At 36.8% G+C, this 22,519-nt stretch overlaps 1 protein-coding gene across 1 annotated transcript in view; it reads right to left on the bottom strand.

Annotated features, from left to right (window-relative positions):
• Positions 1-5,472: 5,472 nt before the first annotated feature.
• The window catches only part of LOC132132602 (kin of IRRE-like protein 3), a 137,080-nt gene continuing 120,033 nt past the window's right edge, over positions 5,473-22,519 (bottom strand). The window contains exons 7-16 of the mRNA XM_059545041.1: positions 21,497-21,645; positions 20,931-21,058; positions 20,078-20,204; positions 14,200-14,300; positions 12,626-12,824; positions 11,830-11,937; positions 10,795-10,878; positions 10,499-10,608; positions 9,203-9,289; positions 5,473-6,487 (exon numbers count right to left, since the gene is read on the bottom strand). Coding sequence (XP_059401024.1) covers positions 6,023-6,487; positions 9,203-9,289; positions 10,499-10,608; positions 10,795-10,878; positions 11,830-11,937; positions 12,626-12,824; positions 14,200-14,300; positions 20,078-20,204; positions 20,931-21,058; positions 21,497-21,645 — 1,558 coding nt within the window. The 3' untranslated portion in view covers positions 5,473-6,022. The remainder of the gene's footprint in view (positions 6,488-9,202; positions 9,290-10,498; positions 10,609-10,794; positions 10,879-11,829; positions 11,938-12,625; positions 12,825-14,199; positions 14,301-20,077; positions 20,205-20,930; positions 21,059-21,496; positions 21,646-22,519) is intronic.

Below are 22,519 nucleotides of genomic sequence, written 5' to 3'. Positions count from 1 at the left end.
TTTTATAGGTTGGGCCACACCCGTTTCGGCGGGAAGTGGCAAGAAGGGCGCGAAGCCCTTCTTGGTCTGATGTTGCATCAGCCCGCGCTCGATAGGCTGTGCAGTTGCCGCAGAACAAGCCAATGAGCGAACGAGCCGTCTCACCTATGGCTGTGTACTGCTGCAAATGCGCTTTACAAAAATACAAAATTAAGGATAATTTTTTGCTTCAGTATTTCGTGAAAAGAGACTTTTCCCGTAGCGTCTTAGCTAAGACGCAGTACTCGTTCGCTCTTCTAGAGAGAACCAAGGTTACGTTTAGTAACCGAGTACGTTTCCTTTATATGCACCAAAACCTGGATGACTGAGTCTGCCAAAATAGGCCCAATACATCATAACACAATTTGACCAGAATGTTATATTATTTTATTTTCTTAACTAGATTAAAAATGACAAAAACAGTTTTTTATTTTGTTTAAGATAATGAACAGGAAGCCATTAACTAAATAAAAAATCCAGCATGATGAATAACGTAGCAGTACACTGTCATCACATGATCACTGTTATTTTAGAATCATTGATATATATATATATATATATATATATATATATATATATATACATACATACACATAAATATAATATTATTGTTTTATTTTTTTTAATAGTTTGTAATGTTTATGTAGTTTTAGTTTGTTTATTTTAGTTATTTTACAAACCGGAAAAGATATGTTGCCTTAGCAATTAGCTGAAATTTACTTTAAAACAAAAGTAAAATTTGATAATTAATAAATTAAAACAGAAAAAAATGTATGTGTCACACTTTCTGACTAATGAATTGTCTTTTCTTTTTTTTTCTACTGACATTTTGCCATTGTATTAGATATTGGAAAAGCCATGGAAATTAATAAAATGTTAAAAGGTCATGGAAAAGTAATTTTTTTTCAAGTAATTTTTCTAGGACATTAAATAGGACATCTAAGGACATCTGTGACATTAGACAAGCACAAGCACTCTGCATATGAATAGGGCAACACACACAGCTCTGAAATCATACGATTTTTTTTTTGTTTTTCTAGCAGGAGACTGCAAGCATAACTAGAAAAAAACCTTCTCCTTGTCCTTTTAACATTTTATAAATTCCCATGGCCTTCCCAGGATTGAAAATAACAATTCCCAAATATTGCAAATCCTGATTGTGGGACAGTATTTCACAGTCATGCAGCAACAATGCGCATACTGCAAAAATACCGTAATTTTTTTTTTGTTCCATAAAACACTTTTTGTTTGATGTACTAAGACTGGAAATGATTCATATATTTTAACTCTGTGTGTGAATCTTCAGACAGGGGCCAGGTTATTTGTTCATTCTTGAGTTTTCTTTGAAAGGAAATGATGAATGAACCAAGCTGAGTTCCTCTGTCACCTGATCCATCTCTTTTTTCCACTGTTTTCCGAGGGCTCCACAATGTTTCTATTTGCCCTGCTCTCGAAAAGGTTAAGCAGGAAAGTCAAGCATTCTCGTTTGACAGTTCCGACACCATCAGCGGCTCAGAGGTCCCTTAACCTCGTTCTGAGCAGTTTAGCGGAGAGATGATCTTGAAGAAATCGCCTTATTCTGCTGTCATGTGATGCTCTCTGTTGCTGAACTCATCTCAACTAAAGGTTGCATAGTGATTTATTTCCATTTCGTGACTTCCCCTTGCCATATGTGCAGCAGGGAAAAAACAACACAATGCCAGTAGATGAGCAATTTTGAATCGTTTCTTTATATATATATATAATATATTGTGTTGTGCTTCTAATTGCTTTGTGCTGTTGTTGAGCAGTAGGTTGATTCTAAATGACACTTCACTGCTTCATTACACACTCACACACACACACACACACACACACAAAAGATGTTCTCAAGAAAAATAATCAGACAAAAACAGTTATTCTTATTGTTTTGCAAATTTCTTATTTCATTTGTACGTTTTGAAAAGGATTTATTTTGTTTTTATTTACTGTAGCATAAGTATAGTTGTAGTTTTCATCACCAGCTCCACAAACTGTTCCATCTGCCTATAATATATACTAAAATATACACCAGAAACTGCATTTTAACACATTTAAATTTAGAGCTTTATTTGTCAAATTCATAATGCTTTGGTATTTGTGGACACTTAAATGTGCTGTGAATGTGTCTACCTTTAGAATTAAAGAGGAGTTTGGATCAACTAAATGGCAATGTCTTTACAACGTTTAACAGCTGTGCTACAATTTGCATAACTACTTATATACAAAATACTGTTGAATGCTGGTTTATTAGTTCTACAAATTTCAGATTTACTGAATATAAGCATCAAAGTGAACTTTTTTTCTTTTTTTTACATTCTCAGAAAAACAACAACAACAACAAAAGCACAAAAAGCTGTCACTAGGGTGGTACTTCTTCATAAGGTACACTATTGTATACACTTTAGGAACAAGAACCAGAATCAGACAGCCCCTACTGTCTAATTGTTTGTTTGTTTGGGTTTTTATTTTATTAAATTTTTTGTACAAATACAGATATGCTGAATTTGGAACCTTGCACTCCTTTATTTTCCATAAGGAAGAGTAGTGTGCAGTTTTGAATTCAGAAATAATGTGTCACAGCTTTGCTGGTGAGCATAAATTAGTAAAACGTATTTTGTGGCAACGAATTCATAATTTGTGGCTATATTTTTGCAGTGCTCTGTAAACAGTAGCCACATGTTCTGATGAAATAAAATACTTTTCAAGCAACAATCACAAATATTACAGTACCAGTTTTACCACTAAATGATTCTTTTTCTGGAAGCCCTTATAAAAGCATGAAAGATATTTTTCTCTCTGCCTGCCTTTCACAGCTCTGTGTAGAAGAAAATACTTTTTTAAAGTTGACAAAATAAATTTGCACAACCAGTTCACACCGATTTTCGCAGCTACTTATTCACAGCATTAAGTTAAATACAGTTTATTTATGTCTGTTAATGTTAATTTAGAACTTGAATGCTAATTTTTAAACTGATAGTGAATCATTTAGTTCTTAAAGTATGGTTGATTATTTCATAATAGCTTTTCTTGGCTTTGCTGGTGATATTGGTTTTAGTTAACCATATAATGACCTTGGGGCAGAAAGACAATAAATCACACACTTTCATCAGTATTTCTTCTCTTCCTCTCAGATGGTTTCCATTATGAATTTTCAGTACGGTTAAGCAGCCAGATGCACCGTGTCGTTCAGGAGGATGGAGTGCAGATAAGCGTCTCGCGCAGTGGGTTTGTAGAGATGTTTCATCATACATTCAGAGGATCGCGTCATTTTCCTTCAGGTTTCGCAGAGCGCAGGATGAGGAACGACGACGTTTATTTAGGGCTTCATATGTCACATTTTCGAGGCTCGCCGCATGCTGTGATCATCAGTTTCAGAGCGTTTGCAAGGATATAAATGTGCATACTTTTATCTTAATTTACATAAACTCAGCGTCTGCTGTAAACTTATATGGTGAGCGCGTGCGCACAGACCCATAGGGCTATGCCGCTCTGACCACGTGCACACCCGTGCTCGCAACCCCATGTGGGCATCGGCGATAAAGTTCAATGCACGAGCTACACAGTTGTGTGCGGTGTGGATTTGGGTAAATTGAAGCATTAAGCTGCCATCACTTCTGGACGTGTGCAGAATCAATAGATGCATCCTGAAAGTGGCTGCAGAAGTAATTTACTCAGCACTGGTCACAACAGATAGGCAAAATCTGCTCCGGCACTCATGGCTCCCACACACACACAGCGCGGCCTACTGAAGAATGTGCTGATGAAGGCTTTTCCAAATTGCTGCATTTATGAAGTGTGTGACTAGACTTTCGATTAAGATGACAAAGCCGGAAGCAACAAGGACTGTAATTTAATCCAGTACAAAAACAAGGCTCTGTACCTCGAGTAAGATCATCCTTTGAAGTCCATTTAGTTTCAAGACGGATCCGGCGTGGTCGGGCCAACCTTTAAAAGCCAAGATGATGGATTGAAGCAAGAGGAGAACTCATTTGTATAAAGATGTTTGGAGGGTTTATGAAATATCACTAATGCTATAGCGGGGAGATCATATCAGGTTTGCATTCCCTCGACCCTGTATCTGACTGCTGCTTTATTCAAGGAGGGCTTATTCAGATCAGATTTCAATAGGATGATCTCAACAGTCCTTATGATTTTAGATGTTGTATTTAAAGAGTCTAAAGTGGGCATTTTCTACACTGATGAATGATCCTTGTCCATCCCGTCACTCATCATTAGAATAAAGCAGGCTGTTTTTGCTTTTGTACACATGAAATGCAATAAAGTGAATAAAATCCATATGTTCATATCTGACATTGTCTTAACCATAGTGACAAGAAACTTGGTGGCTCATGTTTTTATTTCTATGTCATTGTGCTAAGCTAAATTGAGCTGCACATAACTATATTAAACATAAAAAAATTTCTGATTATCTGCGATTGGGTTGTATCAAGGACAATATTAAACATAAGTAATAGTTTCAACTTGTAATCAAATAGTAAGCATTCATGCTTGACTTAAATTTGTAAGTTTAGTTAACTTTAATCAAGTTGGATAATTAACTAATTGCAGCTGAATTTTTAAACGAAGCATTAGTTTAAACTTTCTAAACATATTCATTTTACAGCATGCATATTTCAGTTGGTACATTAGGCGCAACCTGCTGTTGACATAATCAGACATGACAGGAAGCCTCTTCTTTAATAAAAAAGGTTGGATGAACCAAAAAAAAAAAGAGAGAGAGGAGAAGAGAAGCCGCCTCAGCTTGAATGACCACAGAACATCTTTCCCACACACTGTTTTATTCAACACTTATTTTGTTATCATGATTATTTGATCAGTGTAATTGCTCTGATGCACAGCTCGAGTTAAAGTTTCACTCTGAACGTTCTGCAGACTCATCCGTCGACGGCAGGCACTTCCTGCATCAATTAAGCGATGTAAACATTTATGCCAGACATTCAGGGGGCTGCGGGAAAGAGAAGCTTACTTAAAACAGTGAGCTTATACATATGACAGCCTTAAACAGAACAAGTGGGGAAATAATGAATTCAATCATACTCCCACCAGAATGTGGAGTTTATGCGCAATCATGTACAGAACAACAACAACACCACATTGTTGGAGGTATAAAAGAAGCTTCTAACAACAGTGTCTGAATTCACAGGACATGTACGTACATAAACGCATTTATTAACCATGAAGTGTTGAAATGATCTGCTCACATTAAATACGTGTTAAGAAAATAAAGTATTGGGATTTACATTCTGGTCTCTGGCATGTAAACACTATGCTGTCCACGTTAGCAAAGCTCCTGAAGAACTCTCCACACATGCAGTTTGGCTGTGTGTGTTTTTACACATTCTCATTGCATTGGAAAGTAAAACACAAAGCAAAGAAACCATAAAAACGAGAGACCACATAAGGAAAGAGATGTAGTTAAAAAACAGTTTAGTGCACACAAGTGAAATCTATTTTACAAAGTCCTTAGCAACAACCTCCCAAGGATAATTCATCCTCATTTAGATCTCTTTATCAGCAGAAAAACACTGCGGTTGGCATTGAACACCTTTGTGCTTTGGGCCACAGTAGAAGAACTGCAAAATGGCCCAAGTTTGGCTCCTCGTTAAAAAAAAAAGCGAACACAAACCTCCAGGTTTTCCACAGTTCCAAGTTCCTGAATGGAACAGATTAGATTGGGTTACTGAGATAGTCAATGTCAATGACTCCTGATTGTCATGTTATGAAACAACATCCAAGGTTTGGTTTCCCCTGCTTTCATCTTTCAAACTCTGAAGTCTTCCACAAAGAACATGAGATCTAAAAAACACGTTACTTTTCAAAATATACAGAAAATTGAGCTTGATATGTCGGTAATGTTTTTCCAAGATTGAAATGTTTGGATTTGTTCACGAATGATGCATGAAGCACAGGTGACTCACCTTTAGTGTTTGTCCAAAAGCATGTATGATGTTCAGTCCTCTAGTTAAACATGCGTTTGCATTCGTTTCTGTAGTGGTCGAGTCAGGTCCGAGTTCTGGGATGATGAATGTGAATAGTGGGACGAAGACGACACAGAGGCTTTGCTAGCTTTGTCAAACTGCACGTATCCATCCTGCTTGCTGTAGCTGCTGACGCTGCTGTCGCACTGCGTGTCCTGGAACGAGCTGGAATCGCTGAGCGATCCCCTCTGAAACTCACGTTCGCACAACTCGATGGAGCTGCTGCCCATTCCCAGAACGAAACGCTGGCTGTAGTCATATACTCGGTTGGGACCGGCGCCCAGTGTGTTGTATATGTTGGTGTAAGACATGCCGGTGGGGACGCGGTGTTTTCCAAGGGTCGCTGTGGCAGGGTTTCGGACCTCTGCGTTCTGATTGGCTGACAGGGATATGGTTGGGGTCGGCTGTTCTTTGAAGGTGTTTACGCTGTAGTAGCCGTTGGTCGGATCCTGTGAGACATGAATACATTTATTCCATCATTGAATTATTTGCACAAATTTTATGCAAATGCGCCATAAGAAAAAGAGTGACAATGATGGCACACCATTTTCCCAGCACATACAGTATAGGCCACATATAGGAAAGGAGCAGCTGGGGGTTCAGTGTCTCGCCTTAGTGTGTTATTGAGAGTGGAAGAGAGCACTGTACATTCACTCCCCCCACCAACAATTCCTGCCAGTAACGAGACTCAAACCTGCAACCTTTGGGTTACAAGTCAGACTCTCTAACCGTTAATTAAATAAAAAAAAAAAAAAAAAAAAAAAAGGTAATTGCAACCTTTTATCTTGCAATTCTGAGTTTATATCTCACAGTTCGGATAAATTTGTCTTAGAATTCAGAGAAAAAAGTCATAATTGCAAGAGATCAAATCTGAAGTGTCCACTATGTATTAAAAAATAAAAATAGGTAATTGCGACTTTTAATCTCACAATTCTGAGTCTGAGTCAGACTTTTTAAATATAAACTCAGAATTGCAGTACAAACATTTTTTGAATTGTGAGAAAATAATTCAAAATGACCTTTTTTTATATCATGTGAGGGAAATAAAACGAAACAGGCTTTTTGCACTGAAATGCCATGCTAAATAAACCATTCTCGCCTCAAAGTACTCAACGAATCATTAACACGTCAAATGAATCTCTTTGTCCTTTTGTTTTTCTCACTGTTTGTGGTCATTTTGCTGGATGTTTCCATAAAGCTTGTCGTCAAATTGATCTGTTTATCCAAAGTCTGTTGGCACAATTATTATTTTAGCAAACAATTATTGATATATTACAGTATATACTTCCAGCTTGTATTAAAAGCAAAATGAGAGAAAGTAAAAGGAAACTGTAATTTTCCTCTCATGTATTTATAAGCTGTAAAAAGCCAAGGTCAAGTTCAGCTCACACTAATTATAGGCAGTGTGACATGGAAATTAGGGAACAGACTGATAACTGTCCCACGCTAAGAAGATTACATGGTTTAGTGGTGTGAAACAGTCATCTCCAGCATAAACAGTCAAATCCTGTTATCAGCTAATTAAATGGGCCTTGACGATTCATGTCGGCATTAAATATGTGAAATAATCTCCATAAAATTCACTCACATTTTATTTTTGGCCAATTTCTATATAGATAACATATATCTCTCGCTTTGTCTTTTTAATCTTAGCGGCCTTGTAGGAATGCTGAGGTGAAATAACTCAGGGGTTCCTGGAAAACAAAAACAGTATGGTGTGCAGTTTCATCACTGTCAGAGTCAAGGTAGCACATCTCTGAATGAGGACCAATTTTGGATGGAATGACATATTCAAAGACTGAGAGATGATGATGGTTCTGCCATGGAGAGATTGGTAAGGCAGGTGTGGTTGCTGGGAAAGAGAACAAGACCATCTTGATTTTTACATTTTCTGGAGAAATTTTGACTGGTGCCAGCGCAAAACTCAAAGCAACTGGACAGAGTCTGTTTCCAAGTCTGTATGATATTCTAGTTTGTAGACAGGACTCGTATTTAGTTCTCTCGCACAAGTTTTGCATTCACCTGAAAATCTTTGTGTTTGCTTAATAAAAGTTTTGCATTCCCCCAAGACAATTTGTTCCCTTTGCAGATGTTTTGCGTTTCCCTGATAAATTTTGCGTTCTCTTTACAAAACTTTTGTGTTGGCTCAAGTAACTTTAAGTTCGTTTTGCAAAAGTGTTGTGTTGTCCTGAAAAACTGCTTAATAAAAGTTTGCATTCACCCAAAAGACTTCATTCGCTTTGCAGATGTTTTGCGTTTCCCTTAGAAACTTTGTGTTCTTTTTGGAAAAGTTTTGTGTTCCTCCAAGAAACGTTGTGTTCAGCAAACCCATGATTCACCATTCATGTTAATGAAACAAATGACATACCCAAGTTTAATGCTGATGGTGTAAAATAGATATGTTCATAAATCTCTGACGCATAGTGGAAGTTTAAAATCCTAAAATCCCTTGGGAAATTTAATTAGTTTTACAAACCCTGTTGCAAGAAAATCCATTTCAAATTATCAAATATTTCAAGATATTATTTTTTTACTGTAAGTACTTTTATCTAAAGAAAAAAGTGGAAGTGTTTAATGTAATGTAAATTCAACTCAGTAGGCAGTTACAAAGCAAAGTTTCCATTTCTGGTCAGTTACGCTGGCCTTAGCAAATATGACTAATGAAGGACGATTTGTTTTAAATGTGCAGTTTTCCAAAGATCCAAACAAATCCTTGAAATATTGAGCTTTTGAAATGATATGAAAGGCTGAAAAGTTCCACACAAACGTTCCAGAGTGAAGTCTAGCCAAACAGCATTCATTAAACGAATTAGCTTGCACATTCTACTAAATGCCCCAGTATTTCTCAGTTACCAGAGGATATAATGAAACCTTGGGCTCTGGAAATCTGACATGCAGTCAGTCAGTATGACAACACGTCCATTTGTAAACATTTCTATAATGGACTCTGTAAAGAAAAAGAACATGGCAAGGAATACTGAAAAAGTCAGAGAGCGAGAGTTCCCACAACTCTGCTTTATTAGATTTGTTAGATTACGCGGCGGTTCTATTAAATCAGTTTTTTATGAGTATGATGGAGAAATGACTCTCTGGGGTTCTTTAATGGTGACAGATGTGAGTCCTGCAGAGTTCTCCTCCTGTCTCTCCATCTCTCAGTTCATCACCTTAATGTGTTGTAGCTCCCTCTCCTCTTCCTGCAGGACCTCCAACTGTTTCAACACAGACTCTTGCTGAAACTCAGATCGCTCCATCTAAAAGCAGAAAGAGAAAAAGTGAGATGATGCAGTAGATGCATGACTGGTATTGATTTCAGCCTGTAAGCATGTACAAGAGAATTTCAGCATCCAGCAAGAACAGAAATTCCCTCAAAGCTCAGGTCTGATCTGAAACCGGTCAAAGTTCAAGGATGCTGCAGAGCTGCACTGTGATTTGAGTGCTGCAGTGAAAAGAGGCGAAGGAAGACTAAAAGAAAAGTCATGTTCTCACATACAATGTCACATTAGCGAAATTTTGTGCAAAAATTGGTCCAATATATAACAGCTCACACAATTGTCACCTTAAAACCGAGCGGTTTTGTGTACTTTGAAACGTAAAAAATGTTGAAAATCTGCATGGGAAAATATTTCGCCCTCAAGAAACTTGCAGATTCCTATTAGAATGACTCAATTTCATAAAAAAAATTCACCAAGCAACAGTAAATGTGACCGCACTTTAACAGCAAAAATATGATTACAATTTGTCAAATGTGACAGCAATGTGGGCGTGTCCAGCAACTCAATAAGGTTGAAAAAAAGTGTAGCTTTATGTAAATGAGCACCAATTCTTCAACATAATCCTTCCTCTTTGAGACTTAGTTGATATGCAGGCACATGTTAAAATATGCTCTGTTGAAATTGACATCATTCTGAGTAAGTTAAATTTATGCACTGGTAATTGTTCATCTTGCTTGTGATATGGTGTATTATGCACTGCTATGATTATATATATATATATATATATATATATATATATATATATATATATATATATATATATATATATATATATATATATATATATATATATATATTTATTTATAAACTTTTCCTCACCAGAAAAAAAACATATTACTTTGTAAAACAGAATTAAATCTTATTTTTACTGGCAGTGCATCTCATTTGTGTGCAGTTGCACAGGCCACCAATAATGTGAGGACATCTAGGGAACATCTACTAGCAACAAACATTACAGAAAAAAAGTCTCATATCTTGCATCTTCATGATGAAAAGCTTTGACCTTGCAGATTCAAAAGCATATGCATATGTATTCAAACCCATCTAGGTTGACTTTGATACTCCATAGGAGGCAATTTACACTTGGATTCAGAGCTGTTAACATCAGATTATCTGAAACGAATGCTTGAACCAGATGTAAAGGAAGACAGAGAGAATTGAAGAGGGAGGTTAGACGTGCAAACTCACCATCATTTGCTTCATGTTGCTGTTTTCTTCCGGTTCTCTGGTTGCGTTATGGTCCTTATGGACAATCTCCACTCTGATGTCGTTTTTAGTGGATACAACCCCTTTGAGATCCGGCGGAAATCGTTCTGATTAGTCACGGTGATGAGAACCACACTACATTCTACAGCCTCTGCTGAGCTTTTACATGATTTGGAATATCCCTTCACATACTTGCAAACATGCAGCAATCGCTCGTAAACAACATGCATGTCTATTTTCCCAGAACCTGGCCGCTATGAGGTGACAGAAGGGCTTACTTTCACTTTTTAACGTGCCGGAGAGCTCTCGCTGCCGAGAAGAGAGGGACACTGGGAGTGATGACATCACAAGGTGCATGTCCTCTATGGTGCACAACATGCGAAGAAAGAAATATCACTTGTTAAAAGATGAGGTCATTACAGTCCTGGCCAGATAAAGTCAGGAGCTTGCCGCTAATGGAGGCAATTTGCAAAAGGCAAGATAAGACAATAAAGACCTCAGATAGACTAAGACGTGAGTGAGGTGAAGCTGTGCTCTTATCACTCTGTGGTACAGTGTAGGGGAAGCTACTCTGAAAATCGGCTGCTGAAAATTCAGCTTTGACATCACAGGGATAAATTACATTTTAAACCATATTAAAATAGAAAACAGTTGCTTTCATTTGCAATTTAAAAAAATACTGTTTTACTGTATTTTTGGTCAAATAAACGCAGCCTCTGTGAGCATCAGAGACTTTCAAAACATTAAAAAATCTTACCAACCATGATTGTGTGTGTGTGTGTAGATATATATTTAAATATGTACAGGTATATATAATATGTAAAACATTTTATTTAATTCTTTAGACTAAAAATGAGGATCTAGTTATGGTGATATATAACTATTATACAACCATTCACAAAAGACTAAATTATTTACATTTAAAACACAATGACAAATGGCAAAATATTTAATTATATTCATTTTCCTGGAGAGTTTCCTGAGCTGTAAGGCTTTGTACAATATAATACAAAAAAAAGTAAAGTAGTGTATTGTCATGCTACACTGCTAATTGTTCAAAAAAACAACATTAGAAAACAAGACTAATTTGACAACATCTGATTAGCTGTTATGATACAGAAAAAGTAGTTAAGCGGCACACCTTTTAATTAGCTTTACTCCAACACTTTTGTGTATGTGTGGATAAAGTGGTGCTACATTGTGCAACACAGTGTCACAAGATGAGTCTAAAACGGTGCATGGGTGTCTCAGTGGACATGCGGTGCGAGTCGCCTCTGTGTTTCTGTCTCTGTAGAAACAACGAGCTCACTTACTCCTCTGCAGTCGAGCGCAGCAGAAAGCCCCCAGGGTCCCAATGAGGACGATGAGAGCCAGGAAAGCTCCCACTGCAACCCCGATGATGACGGCCAATCGCAAAGACCCTGAGGAGAACACAGAACCGCTGGGATCATCAGACAACCAGTGACAGAACATAGATGTGCATAGTCCCGATCAAGAGCCTGTTTGTCACTTGAGCAGACATAATGAAGTCATGTTCCATGAGTCTTCGATTAAATCCTATGGGGATGAGCTGACCTCTTTGAATAACTCAGCTCTGCACCTTGGGAGTCGGCTTTGCTAGAGGAAAATGGGCCATTATTTGAATAAAAAGAAAAAAACATCTAATTTCATTTAAATATTTCAAAGAAATCATAAAGGGAGTAGAAAGGATTAAGGGCTGTTTAAATTAGATTACAAATGGAAGTTCTGAATATGTCACAATTCCATTAAGGAAATCCACATACTTAGTAGATGACTATGATCCAGTCTTTGCCCTAATGCTCTGAAAAATCAAGTCACTGCAAGACGCGAGTAAAACACACTCACACACACTTGAGGCACTGTACACCGTGTCCTAAACAGATGAGACGTGACCCGCAATAAAAGGTATCTTTTCCAAGTTAATCAGCAGAATCTATAGTAGAAACAGTTTCAGTTTCTGCAACATTGTGGCCAGAACTACAGTATTCAAAATACAGCAATAATAATCTCAGGTACTGATTCTTTGCTTTATTTATTGTTAAATATTGCAGTGTTGTTGTTTAGGATGCGGTGTAAACTGATTGTTACCTTGCTCTTTGAGGCGAATGATCTCCGTGTCAGAGCCGAAACTGTTCCACGCGGTGCAGTTGTAGATGGTTTGGAAGTCAGCAGGAACGATGTTGCTCATGGTGAGGGTGGAGATGACACCATCCTCTGTGCTCACGGTCTCCACAGTATAACGGCCCGATGTTCCTGATTCTAGTACTGTTTCTTTCCATGACCATGCCTGCATAAAATATAAGCATAAACGATTATATAATGCTTTGAAGTAAGTTCATGCTAAAAAATGAACCAATTTATGGGTTTAATTTTTATTGCAATGTTCTTGCAACTTCCAGGAAGTTAAAACTTAATGCAACTCAATTCTGTTTTGCTGTTTTTTTTTTATTATTTATTGATGCACTTTTTAGTTCAAATACTCCTAGGCTGTAAACAATGCTTTTGCGGTTCAGTCCATTCTGCCTCTTCCCAGCATGCATCAGGCCATGAATAATTAATACGGTTGCACTGTCTGACGGTTTTCCAATTTGATTTACACTCGTTGTCCTGTGATGTCAGGAGAAGTTTGTTCCCCTATTTAAAGTGATTGATCGTTTCATATACCAAGTGTTGAAGGTCTGTGTGCGGTGGTATTTCAAATGATTTTTTGTTTTTTTGCCTTGTGAGTGATCATTTGCTGTTGTCAATAGTTTAGGATCATGAGCACTTTAGTCTTCATAACATACATTTCCCTTAGAAAACAGGAGATTGGGCATATAATTAAATTAACAGTTTGTAACCATGAAAATACAGGAAACAATTTCCACTGAACTATTCTTTGAGCTGCTTACTGTAATTAGTACTGTAATGAATTTTTACAGTCCACATGTCTAGAAATTACACACCCACACATACGGTTTGTGAACCACTGAAATAAAGCCAAACACTCAAGCTATAAATCCTTTTAAATAGATCTTCAGTGCTTTACAAGCTCACCAAGGCTACATTTGTTTGATCCAAAATACAATAAAACCAGTAATATTGTATTTCTAAAATTTAAATGAACTGTCTTCTATCTAATATATTTTAAAACATAGTTTATGTCATCCAAAGCTGAATTTCCAGCAGCCATTACTCCAGTCTTCAGTGCACATGATTCTTCAGAAAATCCTTCTAATATGCTAATCTGCTGCTTAAGAAACATTGCTTATTATTATCAATGTCGATAATACTTGTCTTTAATATTTTTGTGGAAACATCATAATTTTCTTTTAGGATTTTTGGAAGAATAAAAAAGATTAACATTCTTTTATTAAAGAATATTCATGTATTTACTGTCTCTTTTAATCAATTTAATTAACCTTTGCTGAACTAAAGTATTAATTTCTTTAAAATCTTACTGACCTCAAACTTAACAGTAGTGTATATAAATATTATTATTGACATTTTAATATAATATTTTAATAATGTAATTTAAGTAAATAAACATTAAATACTAGATTTGAATATTACTGACATGACTGAGATATATCTGACCACTTTGAATATGTCTGATATGATTCCGGAATATTTGACCACTGAATACAGTACATAGGTAGTATGGACGGATAGATAGAACTCACAATGCGGTCTGGAGGAGGTGTGCTGCGGATGAAACACTTGATCTGGCCCTTCTCCCCGTAGAGAGCCTGCTGCGTCTGTGTGCTGGAGATGCTGGGAGGCCCTGAAACAAACAACAGACAGTTAAGCTTCCTGTCTGACAGCTGAACTGCCTGCACACCACATCAGCACACATCCTTCCTGAGAACAGAGATAACAGGACATACGCTTCTGTTTTCATGATCTCCAATCTGGTTTTGATTATCTTCTATCTTAAGATGAGGTGTAAGAGTAGAGAATCAGGGACAAAATGTTGCATGTGTTATTTCGCTGCTTATTTTTCACTGACTGTCCACATCCAGCCAGCAAGTATTGAAATGAAGTCATTGTCATTCTTTTCAGCACAAACATCCTTTCTATGTAAATAAGGCTCATTATAGATTGTGGCTTATGCACAAAACTCAGTGCTATTTGATTGGCACAATCATTATGGTAAATGCAATTTCCTTTAAAAGAGATGTTCATGTACATTTTCCCATTCACCATTGATCACTGCAGCCATAATTCATCAAATTATATAACCAGGCAAACTTCCAAAAAAAACCCAACAACAACAGATTCACGTGTCTGAATTGTGAGATTTTGTGGCTGTATTAACAACATTACCTGATTTGCATATTTTGTTTAGTAAATCAGGCACTTAAACAAAAATAGAGTGCAAATTAGCAGACAAATATAGCAGCTCCCGACTCATTCTTTGTGAAGTGGATCATCAAACACTTGACACTTAACTGTTAATGGGTAACTGAAAAAAAAAAAAACTGCACTAAATTGGAGAAGTCTAATGTTTCGTAGAAAGATTATGATTCATTTATACAAACTGTTTTTCACACAATTAATAATTTTCACAGTGATGTCGTGCTAACTTTCTACAAATCTGTTCTAATGAAAAAACAAACTCATCTACCAAGATGGACAAAAGCAGAGTTATTTTCAGCAAACTATTTCTTTTCAAATTTAAGTTAAAATTAATAAATAAATAAACTAAATTTTAAACATGCATGGGTGAACCATTCACAATCAGATCAATAGAATGCATTTAGGAAAGATAGGTTATTTTCATTCAATTTCATACTAACATGAACTTTTCTTTGTCACACGGTAGTTACTTTTTTCACAAATGCACCAAAAAGAGTTAAGGAGTTGAGTGTTAAGATTTGTTATTTCCCAAATAACAACTTCAATTTCAGTCTGTTCCTCACTCAAAGCTATCATATGGCTTCAGAAGACTTGAACATGGATTGTATGGACCACTTTTAAGGTGCTTTTTGTCATTTTGGAACTTGACAGTTTCAGTGCTCATTATATTGAAAAGTGGCAAGATATTCTCCAACGATTTACATTTTGTGCTCCACCGAAGAAAGTCATACAAGGTTGGAATGACATGAGGGTTAGTAAATAATGACTGAATTCTCATTTTCGGATGAGCCAGTCATTTAAATGTTCCCACTGCAGCTTATTCAACGAAAATAATGCTTAAAGTAAACTTCATAATTTCAAAAATAATTAAAAGTGAAAGAGAAAAGAGGGAGATAAAATCATAATAAATACAATCATAACTTTGCCATTTCTCCTTCCACAGCAGATTGTGATTGAGGTTCATTATGTGTCTATACGAAAACAGATTTTCATTTTAATTGGAATTCGGGTGTCTCAGTGCGCGATTACTATCCCATCAATTACAGATCCCAGCAGCGTGCAGGAGTCTTCTGTACAAACTGAAGCTCCATCTCTCTAGAGAGAGAGCGAGACAATGCACCCTCTTAATCACACGCACACTCAAAGGCTGCAGTCGGGCAGAGGGCTGGGATGCTTTTTCCGTGCTCTTCCAGCAGCAGCCTGTTCAGATCGTGTCCTCTGGGGGAGCCAAACAAATCTGACGGGGATCATGGCCATAAATGAGGGCTGTAATTAAACAGCTTTATCTCTCAGGCTCAGACGGGAAACCAGCTGAAAAGAAGAGAGAGCAGGATGTGAGACCGAACTGCACGAGGAAGGAGCAGTCACACGTCTCGCTCCGTGCCTGGCTTTCAACGATACTCTGCTTGTATGGTGTGAAAAAGGAAGGTCTGATCATCTACGCTAACAAACAATACATTTTTTTTTTAAATAAAATGTAATTAAAAGCCAGGGATCCATATTAATTTATACAATAAATGAACAAAAATCAACATTTGGTTGAGTTTTTATTTGGTAATCCTGTAAACCAGCAGGCCAGAGCCCACTAGGTGGCCTCAGCAAACTTTTAAGGGGACCACAGGAAGACTTGGAAGTATTTAAATTAATAAATTATTATTAAATAATATATAACATAAATAATTAACCAGTATAATTCATTCGACAAATATTAATTATATGGGACAAATATTAATCATATTAATATTACATTGTATTAATTATATTAATATTTGTAATATTATTAGATAAATGGATAATAATTAAAGGGTTAGTTCATCCAAAAAATTAAAATTAAGTCATTAATGACTCACCCTCATGTCGTTCCAAACCCGTAAGACCTTTAATTACCCCGTAATTACCTTTCTGGACATGGACAGTATACCGTACATACATTTTCAATAGAGGGACATAAAGCTCTTGGACTATCTAAAATATCTTAAACTGTTATCCGAAGATGAACGGAGGTCTTACGGGTTTGGAACGACATGAGTGTGAGTCATTAATGACACAATTTTTATTTTTGGATGAACTAACCCTTTAAAATGATCCACCTAATCTAAATTAAAACACTGAAAGTCACCCTCACTATTGTTTATACTGAACATACAGCACAGTTCTGGATTACAGAAGATAACTTCTGGAATCACAAAATATACAATGGTAAATAAAATAATAATAATTCAACCTAACAATACAATTTTGCTGAAAACAACCAACACAAAAAGGTTGAAAATCACTTCAGTAGAACTTGTAGTTGGGTTGCATTTAGTTGCATTTTATTTCGGATTTAAACCTGATCTCTCTTGCATGGATCTACAAACATTATCATTCATCCTTTCTACACTTTCAGCTTCTAATGGGTGGACAGAAAGCAGAAGAAGTGAGAGGGGAGCTGTTCAGGAAACATTGTGAGGGGTTCTTGTACACAGTTTGATTTCAATTATAAGAAACATTTCTTAGAATGCCTACAAACTGTGTTCAACAACACCTCCATAAGAGGCTTCTGAGACTGCATTCTGAGTTGTTAATGAGTGTTTTCCTGTTGATTTCAAAGGAGACACAACTGAGGTTAAAAATCATTATTTTAAATTCACCCTCTTGTGGACAGCAAACTGATCTTTTCATTTTTAACTTCACCATAAAAGACAAACCTGAATCTGAGTGAGTTTTATTTCTTTGGAATTTTTTTGGAGATGAAGGTAAAGAAATTGAAGTACTTTTGGAAAAAGTTTAAAAGCACCTTTTTTTTCCTCCGTTGTGGGTCACAAGCAGCATAGTGATTGCATTGATACCGATTGGTTTTATTCACGCACGTCTTTAAGGGTTCTCACAAAATCATCTGTGTTTGTCAAAGAGACGCACTTGTAGCCTAATGGACTCTAATATAGTTATTCATTAATGATCTATTATAATATCAGTAATTGTATTTCCCGTTCATCATCTGCCTAATCTATCTAATTTCTGGCATTTAAGCACTAATGCGTCTCCTCAGTTTATTAGCATATGGCTGCACATTTCTTAAAGAAACAGTCTTGTTTACTCACTCTCATGTCATTGCAAACTTGTATGACTTTCCTTCTTCTGTAGAATGTATAATTTAAATTATTTAATAAATTTAATAAAATAATAAAAAAGAACACCTTTGGATCTTGGAGTAAATAATGACAGCATATTGTGTGGTGAATAATGCCAAACATAATTCTGCCATTTACTTATCCTTGTAATCTGATTTAACTAATGTAAGCACAACAATCAAATGGCTTGATCATCACAGATGAACTGGTTTCCAAAACTTGGTGTTGCTGCATTATTGGCATGTTCACATCCCAAACAAATTGTCATTGCTTATAGAACAGGAGCAGATATGGGTCATCGAGAACCATCTTTGACAATGAGGTGACCAAGCTACATTATCATATATACCTTAACTTTTAGAGTTCTTGAATTGCATAAGGAACACAACTTCATTTACATTGTGGCCGTTTTTACAGATTGCATAACATATTTGGGTTTGAAATGTTTAGTCTGACTGAATTCAAAGTATTTGTCAGTGCTAGATTGTGATATAGATCTCAAGAGTGACCTTACACTGCTGTGGCATTTTTAAAACTGTATTACTTTGTTTCTGTGGAACACAAAAGGCAATGTTTGGTATGTATATATGCAGCTTTTTCCAATACATTAAAAAAAGATAGCTTTTTCAAGTTTCAAAAAAGGCCATTAAAGTACACTGCCCTGCACCACATTTGCTAAATGCATCCAATACTTGTTTCTTACTAATTTTGGGCTGCTATAGTTCCAAAAATGTCTGTTTTGCTCAAACATGTCAAACTTTTTCGCAAAAATGCATTTTGTAGCATTTTTTAAATTAAACAACCATTTGTAAAGTAAAGAAGGCTTGTATTATATAAGTGGGAAGTCGTGGCCTAATGGTTAGAGAGTCAGACTTGCAATCAAAGGGCTGTGAGTTTGAGTCTCGGGCTGGCAGGAATTGTAGGAGGGGGGAGTGCATGTACAGTGCTCTCTCCACCTTCAATACCACGACTTAGGTTCCCTTGAGCAAGGCACCGAACCCCCAACTGCTCCCCGGGTGCCGCAGGATAAATGGCTGCCCACTGCTCCGGGTGTGTGTTCATGGTGTGTGTGTGTGTTCACTGCTGTGTGTGTGCACTTTGGATGGGTTAAAAGCAGAGCATGAATTCTGAGTATGGGTCACCATACTTGGCTGTATGTCACCTCACGTCACTTTCACTTTATTATTAAAATACAACTGCCACAAAGACATTTCCACTTGTTCCATTTTCGAAGCTTAACATCCTTCAGACATCTCTTTTTGTATTTCAATAGAAGACACAAAGTAATACAGGTCTGAAACCATTTTATGACCAAATTATGACAGAATTTTCATTTTCATTTTTGATTGAACTGTTCTTTTAAGACTGGATTAGACACAAGGACTCAAGAAGACCCACAGTCACACATGTCGACCCGGGCCAGATCTCAACCTTGTAACACCACAAGAGGAAAAACAGCAAAGATTAAGAATTCATAGAGCACTGAAGAGGCTTATTGCCTCACAGGAGCAGGCCGGTGTTATTGCAAAGCCCTTAGGACTTAAAAGTTCCCATCAAAACAAACGGATAAAGCATACAAAGCTCCATAACACATTTTCATGAGCTCTTCGGGAGCGAGAATAACCAATAAAATGATGCCTACAGCAAGACAAAGCAAAACAATCAAAGCACATATGTATATGGTCTTTGTTGGTATAGTTTTCGAGCTGCCCGAATGGTCTGTGATATTTTTTTTGTTTACATTTCAGGGAAATACACTTCTTGAAGTGTGGGGTTAATCAATATGCCCGTATTGATTCAGAGACCTGGTAGAATCCTTAAAGTATTTCACACGAAATGATGAGAGCGATTCAAGATCATCTCTCCTGATTACGGCACCCATATCTCCGAGGGTCATGGAGCATGTCTGGGTTATTACAAACCTAAACAGTGTAGAAAACATCCATTTTAGCCTGAGTGAAATGTGGCCTGATCCTGCTTTGGAGAGCCTCTTCCAGCTCTTGTGAGTCAAAGCAATCAAAAGCCGGAGCAAAAGAAAATTCACTGAATCAACACACTGGAATATAAACAAAGTGTTGAAAATATTTACCGTTGACAGTTAGCATGACCTCCTTCTCTCCCACTCCTACCCGCGGCACCACAGCTCGACATACGTATTTCCCAGCGTCCTCTTGTCTCACTCCCTTCAGTGTCAAGGTGTTCTCGTTGCTTAGCACCTGCAAGGTAACAGATGTTTGAAGAAAACAAAACGCTACAGTAAACATTATAGAGATTGTTAAAAAGTTTTCTCTTGCTTGTCTTTTTTTTTTTTTGAAGAAAATTCATGAAGCAGAACTGCATCTACAGTATAATAAACCATCACTGTAGTCACAAATACAGCTTCTTCCTTGAGATTTGACTTCATTTCTACATCAATTGTGAGATCCTAACAGATGACGACCCACACAAATACAATGTGCTCTACATAAGGTCCATTAGCCCTTGAAACTCAACTGTCACAGCTGTTAGCTTAATCAAAAACAGATCAGTCACGTGTGTGTCAGATACATTCATCACATCCAGAAGGAAAAATGAATACATTTCTATAAGATAGAGATGTGTACAATTCAGATTGTAATTAAGAATGCACTTTAAATTACAATTAAACTCCTGAATTTGATTCTATGTGACGAATGCAGATTTGAAATTTGAATTAAAATGTAAGGAACTAGAATTAAAATGAATTTAGATTGATTGACAGAAATAAATTTAAGTTGATACATGACATTATCCAAACAGAAGTTAGAATCCATCATAGTGGCACTCAACAGTTACTCAAGAAAAGGGTGGATAATTCCAATTTAACTTTCAGTGGAGTACTGCAAACTCAGGAACTGAAAGCGAGCCAATTTTTGCACATCCCTGTTATAAGTTTTCTGAGTAATGCAGAATAAATTACGTACGACTCCATGGCCCCTTTTCATCCAGACGATGGTGAGCGAAGGGTTTCCAATCCAAGCGCAGCTGAAGACGGCATCAGATCCCCGATCCACTTGGAGGCTCTGGGGTTCAGCGGCCAGACGGGGTCCAACTACAACACAAACACATACATATATTCATTATCTTTTGCTTTATGCAAAAGAAAATTCATATAAGAAAATCATGCTACTCAAGAAATGGGTGGAAGGTGGTCATTATCAAATTTAAATGAATTTGAGCAGCTCTGCAAGAGTGGGCAAATATTGCAAAATTAGCAGAGACATATCTCAACAGACTACAGGCTGTGATTAAAGCAAAAGTTGGTTCAACAAAATACTGATCCAACTCATTGTTTTTTTGTTTTTTTTGACGTTGTTGTTATATCTTCAACTTGGATGTTATAAGTTGCAATGAATAAAAAATAAAAAATAAAAAAATATATTAAATCTGTGTCCGTCTTCATTTCAGGCTGCAAAGCAACAACATGTGGTTATTTTAAATGGGTGTGATTCTTTGCTATACCCACTGTATAAGTAGCAGTTAAACTCACAGTAAACATCCACGTTACGGCTGATGTTGGTGCTGCCCAGGGCATTGGTGACCTCACAGGATACAGGCTCGGTGAAGAAGGAATGATCAACCAGCACCTCATAAGTGTCTCCCGTTGCATCAGTGATCATGTTTCCCCCCTTCGCCCATCTAATCATCCATAAAAGACAAAAACAGTGCAGGGAAATCAAAAACCCAGATGGATACAGCCGAGGTTTTTTTTTTTTCAGATCTGCCCTAAAGATCATAGGTGACAAGAAATGTATTTATTCATGGCCAAATGACCAAATGAGATCATGTCTTATTTGCATGGTGCACTGAAACAACAAAAACATTCTTCAGAGTGTCTGACATAATTTAGTTTGTTTTTTGGGGCCTTTTCATTTTCATTTCATGTCTTCTTTGGCAGAAGAATAACAGGACCACATTAAGAGGTTTTTAGATGATGCCTCTATCACTGGCTGTCTTTGATGCTGTGGTCATTATAGTGAAAAATAAAGAGGAATGTGAGAAAATATCGGACAACACGAGCGATCGCTGCTGCTCCAGATTCAGACAGGAAGATCAAGCACTAAGCAGATAAACGTTTGTTTGCATTTGTGAAGTAAAAGTGGACAGTGTTACAGAAATAAAAATAATTTGGTGTAATGAATGTAGTTGGTGTAATGTAATTTATATGTGCTGACCCCTAGACAACTTTCTTCTCCACATAGTTTCCTCTGGGTTCCTTTGGGGACAACAGCCTCCATGTGAACTCAAACACATAAGAGAGATCCACACACAGGACAGAGCTGATGGCTTCGCCTGTCAATCTCAAGAGGAAACAGTCTGACCAAGTTAAAATATGGCAAGAAAAAAAAAAGGCCAAGATAAATATTCTATCTGCAGAGATCGACAGATATCCTTTTCATTCAAACATATGGGATTTGTTAATGTGTAGCTAATCCAGTGGCAATTGATTAAGCATTAAAAGCGTCAAAAACTAAGAGATAATCACAGTAGGTATCATCACAAATTCAAACGA

The sequence above is a fragment of the Carassius carassius genome, chromosome 49 (assembly GCF_963082965.1).
Source record: "Carassius carassius chromosome 49, fCarCar2.1, whole genome shotgun sequence".
In the NCBI taxonomy this organism is placed as follows: Eukaryota; Metazoa; Chordata; class Actinopteri; order Cypriniformes; family Cyprinidae; genus Carassius; species Carassius carassius.
This window is presented reverse-complemented; position numbering and strand designations above follow the sequence as displayed.